This window comes from Mobula hypostoma, chromosome 10 (genome assembly GCF_963921235.1).
Source record: "Mobula hypostoma chromosome 10, sMobHyp1.1, whole genome shotgun sequence".
NCBI classification, from domain to species: Eukaryota; Metazoa; Chordata; class Chondrichthyes; order Myliobatiformes; family Myliobatidae; genus Mobula; species Mobula hypostoma.
The window spans coordinates 132,020,764-132,033,069 of NC_086106.1; the positions used below are offsets into that span (position 1 = coordinate 132,020,764).

Consider the following 12,306-nt stretch of genomic DNA (forward strand, 5'->3'; position numbering starts at 1 on the left):
CACTACCTGCCCCTCCACCAATCTTCATATCATCTGCAAACTTAGCAACAAAGCCATCTACTCCATCATCTAAATCAATGATATACAACATAAAAAAAAGCAGTCCCAACACTGACGCCTGCAGAACACCACGAGTCACTGTTAGCCAACCAGAAAAGGATCCTTTTATTCCCATTCGCTCCCTCCTACCAATCAGCCAATGCTCTAACCATGTCAGTAACTTTCCTGTAATACCATGGGCTCTCTTCTCACTGTATTAAAAATTATTTCCAAGGTGCACTGCAGTAACTGTCTGTGACCCTTGCCAGTCAGATGAACGACGAAGGCAAGACAGTGTTTCTACTTTCTTGGAAGTCTGGATAGATTTGGCATGTCACCTAAAACTCAGATAAATTTCTATAGCTGCATAGTAAAGAGCATCCTGACTGGTTGCATCATGGCCTGGTATGGAAGTATCAATGCCCAAGAATGGAAAAGTCTACAGAAAGCGGTGGATACAGCCTAGTCCATCACAGGAAAAACCCTCCCCACTATTAAGCACATTTACACGGAGCGGTGATGATGGAAAGCAGCATCCATCATCAAGGAATCCCCAGCATTCAGACCATATCTCTTCTCACTACTGCCACTGGAGGGAGATACAGGAGCCTCAGAACCCACACTACCATGCTCAGGAACAGTTCAAAGTAAATTTATTAACAAAGTACGTATACCTCAGCATATACTAACCAGAGATTCATTTTCTTGTGGGCATTCACAGTAAATACAAAAAAAAGATAATAAAATCACTGAGAAAACTACACACCAGGCAGCCACACAACCTACGTGCAAAAGATGACAAACGGTGCAAAATAAAAAAGTATACTGCGAAATGAGTCATTATCCTACAACCATCAGTCTTCTGAACCAGTGTGGATAATTTCAATCATCACAACTCTGAACTGCTCCACAACCTGCAGGCTCACTTTCAAGGCCATATTCCCAGTTTAATTCTGTTATTTGCACATTTTGTCTTCTTTTGCACAATGATTGTTAGTCAACCTTTATGTATAGTTTTCATAAAAACTTGTATTTATTTTTCTGTAAAAGCCTGCAGGAAAATGAATCTCAAGGTAGTATTAAGACAAATTTTGATAATATATCTACTTTGCTGTTGAACAAGAATAGCAAAGTGAGAACAGTACTTCCAGAACACCCTTCTAAATCACAACTCACTGATATATATTAGAATTTCTTTACTGTGCTTAATATCATAAACTGTAATTACGAATGTCCAATGTTGGACAGAACAGCTGCAATTTAAACACTCTTAGGCAAGTAATTTAAGAGTCCACTCAATATTTTGCTGATTCTTTGGTGGGTATGCAGGGAGCGCTTGGGCACTATGGTAGCGAAGCGGATAGTGGATCGCTATTATAGCTCAGGGCATCGGAGTTTGGAGGTAATTCCAGCATCCTCTGTAAGAAATTTTATATGTTCTTCCCATGTGCACGTGCATGGGTCACTGTGTTCAGACATCGGCTATTTGCATTAATATAGACAAAGGGAAAAATTAATGTATTTGCAGTTTGCTGACAACATAAATCTTAGTAGGAAGGTCAAACAGAAAATTTTGAAATGGAACATTAAACCTTTCTCTTGAATACAAGAAATTCTGCAGTTGCTGGAAATCTTGAGCAGATCCACCATTTCCACTAGAGTGAGTGAGTGAGAGAGAGAGAGAGAGAGAGAGAGAGAGAGAGAGAGATGGATGTTCTCTCCCCATGATAGTCACCTATTGTATGTGATGATCCCCATCTGGCCTCCTCTACATTGGTGAAACCCTAGGTAGACTGTGAGCCTTCTTTGTCCAGCACCTTCACTCCATTTGCAACAAGTAAGATTTCCTGGTGGCTAACCATTTTAATTCCTATCCCCATTCCGACATGTCGGTCCATGGTCTCCTATTCTGCCACGATGAGGCCACTCTCATGTAGAGGAGCAATACCTCATATTCTGTCTAGGTTGCCTCCAACCTGATGATATGAACATTGATATCTTCAAATTCTGATCATTTCTCCCCTCTCCTCTTCTATTCCCCACTCTGGCCTCTTGCCTCTTCTCAACCACCCATCACCTCTCCCTAGTGCCCTTCATCCTTCCCTTTCTCCCACAGTCTACTCCCCTCTCTTATCAGATTTCTTCTTCTCCAGCGCTTTGTCTTTTCTAACCATCACCTCCCAGTTTCTTACTTCATCCCCATCCCCCCACACCTGGCTTCAACTATCACCTTTTAGCTTGTCCTCATTCCCCTCACCCCCACCTTCATATTCTAGCTCCTTCTCCCCTCTTTTCCAGTTCAGACATAGGGTCTTGGACCAAAACAACAATAGCTTATTCATTTTCAGTGAAATGAATAAATAGCCAGGACTTCCGGTAGCGCTCATGGAGTAAAGTCGCGTTCTTGACTCGCTCCATTACCTCTGAGTTTTTTTTCTTCTGATCAGTTATATTTTAAGTAACCATTAAGGCATTAACTTTTACAATACTTTGAATTAAATTGGGCTCTTCGATAACTGGATGCGTTTAAGATCTGCTATGTCTAGGAATGGGAAAAACGGGAAGGATGGTAAACCTCCGGTTAAACCGAAAGGTACCGATTTCCCTCCGACTGAACCACCGGTGACTTTGAAAGCTATATCGGAGTTAATTCAAAGGGAAATTTCAACCTCTGTTACGGAGCTGATTCATGCAGAAATTTCAATTCAGTTCCAGAAAATTGCCGATTCAATCGATAAGATACAAACATCTATTACGGAACATCAGTCGGCTATAACTGATCTTCAAAAATCCACACAACAAAGTGAGCTTAAGATGGGGAAAATCGAAGAAACAATTAATGTAATGAAGAAGAAACTTGATTTTCTGACCTTTAAAAACTCTGACTTAGAATCTAGAATGCGACGGCAGAATCTACGAATGATTGGGGTGCGTGAAGCTGTTGAATCTGATAACCCTATGAAGTATTTTTCTCAACTTTTAAAAGATGCATTTCCTACTGTATTTCCTGACCAACCACCGTTATTGGATCGTGTTCACAGAGTTCCATCATACTCGCCTAGGTCAGATAGACCTCGACATGTTATTTTACGGTTTCATTACTTTCAAGACAAGGAGAAACTGTTTCGATTCGTTCGATCTAAGGGTTTCATTGATTTTCTGGATCTTAAATTCCGATTCGAGGAAGATTTCAGTAAACCAATCTGGGATCAACGGGTTCGTTACAGATCTGTGATGTCAGAACTCTACAAGATGGATTTAAAACCAGCGCTGCTTTACCCTGCACGTCTAAGGATTCGTACGTTGGATGGAGCTCTCCGTTTTTTTTGACTCTCCATCGGATGCCCAGAGTTATTTGGATCAATTTTCACCATCAACACCTTAATTGTAATTTTTTAACTATCTCCGCTGATCGGAGGCTGTGAATTTGTCGGTCTTAATTTTTTTTTGCCTTATATGGGCAGAAAAGTTTATTTTTGATTACTTAATATAGTTGCTAAACTTTCTTTTTAACTGCGTCATTTCTTTCTTTTTCCCAGGGGATTCTGGGTGGTTACTTCCTTATTGTCATTTTACGTATTTCCTTTGTGGCCTTAAATTTTGTAGTTTTTTTTAAAATCTATTTTGTTTTGTAGGTTTTTATAACTAGTTTAGGTTAATAATCTTATTTCTTTTTTGTTGTTCTGTTTATTTATGGGTCTGGGGTTTATTGCGGTTTTTTTTTCATATATTTTCTGGCTTTTATTTTGTTATGTGTTTATTTTAATTGAGTTATCTTTTTTTATTCTTTTACTGTTTTATAATCAGCTGATCTTTTTTATATTTACACTGTTTTTTAGGGAGCGTATACCGGAAGTCATGGGGGTAGTTTTAGTGCTCACTTCTTTCGGGCTGGTCTGCGTTAGACTTAGCTTTCGGGACATGGGGTGGGGGGTGGTGGGAGGGGCTTCACTTTTTAGTTTCTTTCTTCTTGGGCTATATACATTATTGAAGTATGGGTTGCGTTCTTCTTCCCGGTATATCTTGTATGTTCTGTTCCCTCTCCGGGTTCGTGGGTCGAGCCTATCGTCAATCCTCCTTGTTGTGGGTTGACTTTAGGGTTTATGGAGTCTATTATTAATTTTGTCTCCTGGAATACTAATGGTCTTAATCATCCTATTAAAAGGAAAAAAGTTTTTAAAGTGTTCCGGAGAATTAAAGCACAAATTTTATTCTTACAAGAGACCCATGTGCGGAGGGGGGACAGACTACGTTTTTTTAAATTCTGGAAGGAACAACAGTTTCATTCGAACTCCAATGCTAAGATTCGAGGCGTCTCTATTTTTATAGACTCCTCGGTTACTTTTATACAACATGATATTATTTCTGATCCGAATGGTAGATTTTTATTGGTTAGTGGTTTATTATTTAATAAAAAAGTAGTTTTGGTTAATGTTTATGCTCCTAATATGGATTGATTGGAATTTTATAAATCATTATTTAATCAGTTTCCGAATTTGAATGAGTTTTCATTGATCTGGGGCGGAGATCTTAATACCTGTTTGTCTCCAGCTTTGGACCGTTCGGCTCCTTTACGGACCTTACCTAATAAATCTGCAACTTTGATTAATTCATTTCTTTCTAATTCTGGGTCGACGGACATTTGGCGCTTTTTGCATCCTCAGGAAAAAGATTTTTCTTTTTTTTCACATGTTCATCATTCCTATTCAAGAATTGATTATTTCTTTATTGATTCTTGTCTTATTCCCTCAGTGATTAAATGTGATTATGATTCTATAACCATTTCGGATCATGCTCCACTTAAGCTTTCTATTAAAATTCTGGCCAATATACAAAATAATAGACAATGGCGTTTTAATTCGCTGTTGCTTCAGGACTCGGACTTTGTTAACTTTATGAATGAACAGATTGATCTTTTTTTACAATTAACCATACAGAGGATATTTCTGTTAACACTCTTTGGGATACTTTTAAAGCTTATATTCGTGGTCAGATTATCTCGTATTCTGCTGCTTTGAGGAAGAAGCAGAAGCAGGAGGAGTTGGTAATTGTGGACAAGATTAAGGAAATTGATAAGAAATATGTTATAGCTCCTTCTGAGGAGTTATATAAACAAAGAACTGAACTTCAAATGGAACACAGTTTATTACTCTCGTCCTCGATTGTAAACCAATTAAAGAAAACAAGAAGTGAACTTTTTGTACACAGTGACAAAATTGGTAAACTGTTGGCTAATCAATTGAAGTCTAATTATGCTAAATCTCAAATTAATCAGATTTATAACCAAAATGATCGACTTATACTTGATCATGTGGGGATTAATCAAACCTTCTGTGATTTTTACTCTTCCTTATATCAATCAGAGCCTCCTCGAGATTCTAAATATATGAATGATTTTTTAGATAATTTAGACTTCCCTGAGATTTCACAGGATATGGCTTCTATGTTAGATACTCCTATTACCATGGATGAGATTAAGAATGTTATTTTCTCTATGAATTTGGGGAAAGCTCCTGGCCCTGATGGGTTTACCGTTGAATTTTATAAATGTTTTGCTCCTTCATTAATCCCTTGGCTCTGTAGGGTTTTTGAGGCTTCATCGAAACTTGGTAAACTTCCTGAATCTTTTAATAGAGCGTCAATCTCTTTAATATTAAAGAAGGATAAAGATCCTGCTCAATGTGCATCTTATAGACCAATATCTTTATTAAATGTTGATTCTAAAGTTTTTTCTAAGTTATTAGCAAATAGATTAGAAAAAGTACTTCCCTCTATTATTTCGGAAGACCAAACGGGTTTTATTAAAGGTCGTTACTCTTTTTATAATATTCGTACACTGTTAAATATCGTTTATACTCCCTCACAAAATGTTCCTGAGTGTGTTATCTCTTTAGATGCCGAGAAAGCTTTTGATAGAGTAGAATGGCCTTATTTATTTAAAGTGCTTGAAAGGTTTAATTTCAGCTTGAAATTTATATCCTGGATTAAACTCTTATATTATTCTCCTGTGGCCTCGGTCCGTACTAACTCTTTAAGTTCACCTTTTTTCCCTCTTTTTCGAGGTACTCGACAAGGCTGTCCTCTTAGTCCCTTATTATTTGATATTGCATTAGAACCTCTTGCAATTGCCATTCGAGAATCTCCAAATATTACTGGGATAACTCGGGGCTTAAAGTCCCATAAATTATCACTCTATGCTGATGATTTACTTCTAATCCTCAAAAATCCATCCTGGCTGTTTTAGAGTTATTAGCACAATTTGGTCTTTTTTCAGGTTATAAATTAAATCTTAGTAAGAGTGAACTCTTTCCGATTAATAAACAACTTCCCTTATATTATAAATTTCCATTTAAATTGATTAATAATTATTTTTCATATCTTGGGATTAAAATTACTTGTAAGTACAAAGATTTATTTAAGACTAACTTTTTACCATTAATAGACCATATTACTCAACTTTCATCTAAATGGCTTCCTTTATATTTAACTTTGATTGGTCGTATTAACGCAGTTAAGATGTTTTTTTTGCCAAAATTTTTATATATATTTCAGGCGTTACCAATCTTTGTTCCAAAATCTTTTTTTGACAAAGTTGACTCTAAAATTTCTTCATTTATTTGGCAGAACAAAAACCCGAGACTGGGTAAAATACATTTACAGAAAGCTAAGAGAGATGGAGGCTTAGCATTACCTAACTTTAGATTTTATTATTGGGCAATTAATATTCGACATTATACTATCCATTCCTAAATGGGTAGTATTGGAATTACAATCTGTTCAGGGTTTTACACTTGGCTCCATTTTAGGTTCCTCTCTTCCTCTTGATTGGAAACGCCTTAAACAGGTGTCTAACCCGATAGTTAAATATACTTTGCGTATTTGGTTTCAATTCAGAAAATTTTTTGATCTTAATCAATTTGGGTTAGCGATTCCTATTTTAGGTAACATATTTTTTCCTCCCTCTTTTACGGATCGTGCTTTTCAAATTTGGAAGACTAAGGGTATTTCACGGTTTTTGGATTTATTTTTAGATGGTTCCCTTATGTCTTTTGAACAATTATCTAATAAATATAACTTATCAAGAATACATTTTTTTAGATATTTACAAGTTAGAAATTTTCTAAGTACTATACTTTCTTCCTTTCCAATGCTCCCTCCTACATACATTTTAGATACTATAATCAACCTTAATCCATGTCAGAAAGGTGCATCGGCTATGATTTATAATATTATTATGAAACTTAGGAAAGCTCCATTTGATAAGATTAGGGTAGATTGGGAACAGGAATTGGGGTTTACCATTTCTGTGGATGACTGGGGGCAGATTTTACAATTGTCAATACTTCCTCTATCTGTGCTAAACATCCCTAATTCAATTTAAAGTTGTTCATAGAGCACATATGTCCAAAGATAAGTTAGCGCGCTTTTACTCTCATATTAATCCTTTTTGTGATAGATGTCCGGGGCAGATAGCCTCTTTAACTCATATGTTTTGGTCTTGCCCTACTTTGGAAACTTTTTGGAGAGACATTTTTAATATTATCTCCAAGGTATTGAATATAGATATCTCTCCTCACTCTATTACTGCTATCTTTGGACTACCTAAAATTTCCAGTAATCTCTCCCCTTCAGCCCGTAGAATGATTGCATTTCTTTCTTTAATGGCGAAAAGATGTATCTTACAACATTGGAAAGAGCTTAATGCTCCAACTACCTTTTTTTGGTTTTCTCAGACGATATTATGCCTGAACTTGGAGAAAATTAGAAGCAATCTTTATGACTCCTCTTTTAAATTTGAACAGACTTGGAGATCTTTTATTCGATATTTTCATTTAATGTAATATATACCCTTCTTGTTTTTTTCACTGTTTTTAATGGAGGTCGGGATTGAGGACGTGATTTTAAGTTTAACTCTGTTTGGTTTCAAGTTAGCCCATTGCTTTGCGTTGCTTTTAGTTAGTTGCACGGTGGGTTTTTTTTTGGGGGGTTTTTTTTTCTTTTTCTCTATTGATATATATATATATATATATATATAAAATTAGTATACTATTATGTTACCTTGGTATATTATGTTTAAATTACATTGTAGTATTTTTTTTGTATTAATATTTTCTGTAATTTTATTATATTCTAACAATGTATTAGTGTCTATATGGCTTACCTTTTTGTATACTTACTTAATAAAAAGATTTAAAAAGAAATGAATAAATAGCCGACCTGCTGAATTCCTCCAGTATTTCGTATGTGTTGGTCTGGATTTGCAGCATCGGCAAAATCTCTTATGTTTACTCTTTCCATAGCTGCTCCCTGATATCCTGAGTGGTTCCTGCATTTTCTGTTTTAGTTTCAGATTTCTAACATCTGGAATGTTTTGATTTCCATAGGTGTGGAAAGTTGGCTATGTTCAGGACACAGAGATTCAGCAAATGGGTTTGGGCAAATTACGTGAATGGATAAGGAAGTGGTAGATGAGGGAACGCCAGGTTAATCTCTTCAGTATGGGAAGAGGAACCTGGAATATTGTTAAATAGAACATAGAACATTACAGCACAGTACAGGCCCATGATGTGGTACTGACCTTTTAACCTACTCCAAGATCAATCTAACCTTTCCCTCCCACAGAGTCCTCCATTTTCCTTTATATTACAAAGAATATTATATGTATACATTTTTTTCTTTTTCTTTTCCATTTTCCATATAGCCTGTACGTAGACCTATGGACACATTATCAAAGACTCTACACCTCATGTTCTCAAAATTTATTATTTATTAATATTACTTTTTTCTCTATTTATATTTGCAGTTTGTTGCTTTTGTACCTTAGTTATTTGTCCTTCTTTGTGGTGTGCAGTTTTTTACTGATTCTATTGTTTGTCTTTGTAGATACTGTGAATGCCCGCAAGTAAAGGAATCTCAGAGTGGTATATAGAGACATATACTTGGATAATAAGTTTACTTTGAACTTTGACTATCTGACCTTCAGTATTATAAAAAGTATGTGCCCTGTGCACTGGAACAGTTATACGTCTTGAAAGCATGGCCTGGATGGTCCTTGGTGATGGATACTGCTTTCTTGCGATAGCGCTAGATGCAGATGTGCTCAATGGTGAGGAAGGCTTTACCCTTGATGGACTGGGACATATCCACTATTTTTTGTAGGATTGTCTGTCAAGGGCATTGGTGTTTCCATAGCAGGCTGTGATACAGCCAGTCAATTTACTCTCCACCACACATCTATAGAAATTTGTCAAAGTTTTAAATGACATGAAAATCTTTGCAAACCTCTAAGAAATTAGAGGTGCTGCCATGCTTTATTTGTAATGGCATCTACATGCTGGACTTGCATGTTTTCAGACTGAATCTGACTGATTTTTTGACCGTTAAAGGAATCAAGAAACATGTAAATTCAGTGGAAAATATTGAATGAAAATCACCCACGGATCAGCCATGATTTTAAACACTAGCAAATTAGACCCAAAATGCCAGGTAGCTTTGCTCTACTTCTGACAAAAGTGAAGTCCTGTTTTCTGGAAGAGAATCTTCAGTCATCACTTGATACGTCAGATTACAGCAGCATCACTTTGAACCAAAAAGGTTGGTGTCTAACTTCATTGGATTTATATCCTTTTATTACCTTGCTATTCACCTTTGGAACTATTTTATTTATTTTTGTAACTTAATTTACTTTATGAATTGCTACAGAACAACAAATACCACGACATAAGATTGCAGCTCTATAACCTCTAGTTAGGCCGCATCTGGAATAGTGCATACAGACTGGTTGCCCCATTATAGGAAGGATGTTGGAGACTTTGGAGAAGGTACAGCAGAAGAGTTTTACCAGGATGTTGCCTGGATTAGAGATCACGTGTTATAACAAGAGGTTGGACAAACTTACGTTGTTTTCTCTGGAGAGGCAAGGTTGAGGGGAGATTTGATAGAGGTTTATAAGGTTATGAGAGGCATGGATAATCCACACAGTATATTTTTCCCGGGGTTGAAATGTCTAATGCCAGAGGGTATGCAAGATGCAAGGGGCAAGTTGTTTTTTTTTTTACACAGAGAGTGGTGGGTGTCTGGTTTGTGCTGGGGTGATGGTAGAGCCAAATACATTAGAGACTTCTAAGAGACATTTAGATAGGCACATGAATGTAAGAAAAATGGGAGGGTACAGACATTGTGTAGGGAGAAGGAATTAGTTTGGTTGTCCATTTGATGATTAATTTAATTGGATCGATACAACATTGTGGGCCCAAGGGCTTCTTCCTGTGCTGTACTGTTCTGTGTTCTATGTTCTATAGGTCAGTGATAATAAACTTGACACTGAGCCCCTTCCTTCTTGTTTCTTTCAAAGCTGTAGACCAAGAAGCTGTATCATCTCAGAAGGTAGGTTCCAAGGTAGACAGTCCAACTATTGACAGTACAATCACTTTCCCTTCCCATTCAAATCAGATTCAGATTTACCTCATGTACAGTGAAACATACCGTGAAGTGCATCGTTTGCACTAAAAAACCAACACACCTAAAGATGTGTTGGAGGGCAGCCAGCAAGTACCGCCACACATTCTGGCACCAACGTAGCAAGGCTCAGCATCAATATATTCTAATGCATGGTGCCAGCCATTCTGTAATTGACTCGTAAGTCTAGAGACCTCACAAAGGAGAGCAATCCCAATCCCAGCATTTCTTTTTCCACATTTTTCTAACTGACAGAACACTGAGGTTTGTAAAACTGATCTCCGTTTACTTTGGCAGTGCATTCAGAATGTGGACAACTACTGCATGTACACAGTTCACATTGTAGCTGGTAACATTAAACCCTAATGGAAAGCATCGTAGGAGAAATTTTTATTATAATCAGTTACCTGGCTGAAATTGTAGGTCAAGACCAGTTCATATAGGTGTCGGTTAGTGGGTAGGACATCGCGAGAGCCTAAAGGTCTTGTTTTAGCATCCACTGGCCTGTAGAAAGGGGTATGGAGTTACATTTCTGCTTTAATATTTAAATACAAACACATTAATTCTTAGCAATTCTTAGATGTTCATCATGTAACACTTGAATTCAAATGGGACACCTCCCATCTGAAGGAAGATAGCTATTTGTTAATGAAACAGTTACAAATAGCAAAGAGAGTGGATTCTGGTTAATTGGGCCATCAGTTAATCGGGATAGATGCTTATTTGAAACAACTCTTAAAGAACAAAAACTAATCAAGAAAATAGCTGAGGATCCCTTTGTTTATTTGGGACACCATGCCACCTAGTTGGGACAGGAGACTGTTGCTGAACAGTTTCAAACTAGCATCAGTCACGTGTACTTTTGTGGCCATTAGCCATGTCACAGCGCTTAGTGCAAACAGTTTTTTAAAAGTGTCAGTTGTGTGCATTTATTTTAAAAAAGCAGTGATTTTTGTCACTGACAGTTGGCGAGAAAGAAGCTATAAGACAATCCAGAACTGTTTTGCTCACTGCGATTTCAAGCATTCAGGCTTGGAGATTCCAAAAACAGCCAGGAGTGAAAAGGAAACGATTTCACTACTTCAAGTTAGGAACTAAGCAGAATTTGAAAGTATCAACAATCATCTTCTTTCAATGAAAGTGAAAATTTGGAGGACGGAATTGTCAAAAGCATTGTACGAAGGCAATCCACTATTTCCACTAGGTGTCTGTGCTAATTTTGTTCCTTTAGTCAATCAAAAGAACATGACAGCATACACTGGATGAATTCCTCCATCAATAACTATGAGGAACTAATACACAGCCTTATAGCACTGTAGTAGTATTGCTAGTGTTATAATTGATTCTGTATATCAATTAAGTATGTGATTTGTTAGTTTCTTTTTTTTAAAATACCTTTTTAACTGTTTTCTTGAAACTTCGGCTAATTGTGACAGCCACTTAATTGGGCCAAAAGTCAGGTCCTGCTGTGTCCCAATTTACCAGAATCCACTGTAATTTTATCTACTGTGTACATTGTGACATGCTCTGCACTGTTTAAACACCTAAAACAATAGCTTTAAATTAACAAACATCTGTATAGCTTTACCCTTCACCCCAGGATGTTCTAAACTTATAAACGTTAACTGCTGTGATAGTTAGAAACTACTAATAGGGCACATAGCCTAAAACTTCAACACAGACATTTCCATAAGACATAGGAGCAGAAATAAGCCATTTGGCCCATCAAGTCCGCTCCACCATTCAGCATGGCTGATCCATTTTTCCTCTCAGCCCCAATCTCCTACCTTCTCCCCGTATCCCTTCATG

General features: G+C 36.9%; 1 protein-coding gene across 1 annotated transcript in view; it reads right to left on the reverse strand.

The window, feature by feature from the left end:
- The window catches only part of LOC134353176 (tripeptidyl-peptidase 2-like), a 201,819-nt gene that overhangs the window by 68,962 nt on the left and 120,551 nt on the right, over positions 1–12,306 (reverse strand). The window contains exon 20 of the mRNA XM_063061169.1: positions 10,905–11,001. Coding sequence (XP_062917239.1) covers positions 10,905–11,001 — 97 coding nt within the window. The remainder of the gene's footprint in view (positions 1–10,904; positions 11,002–12,306) is intronic.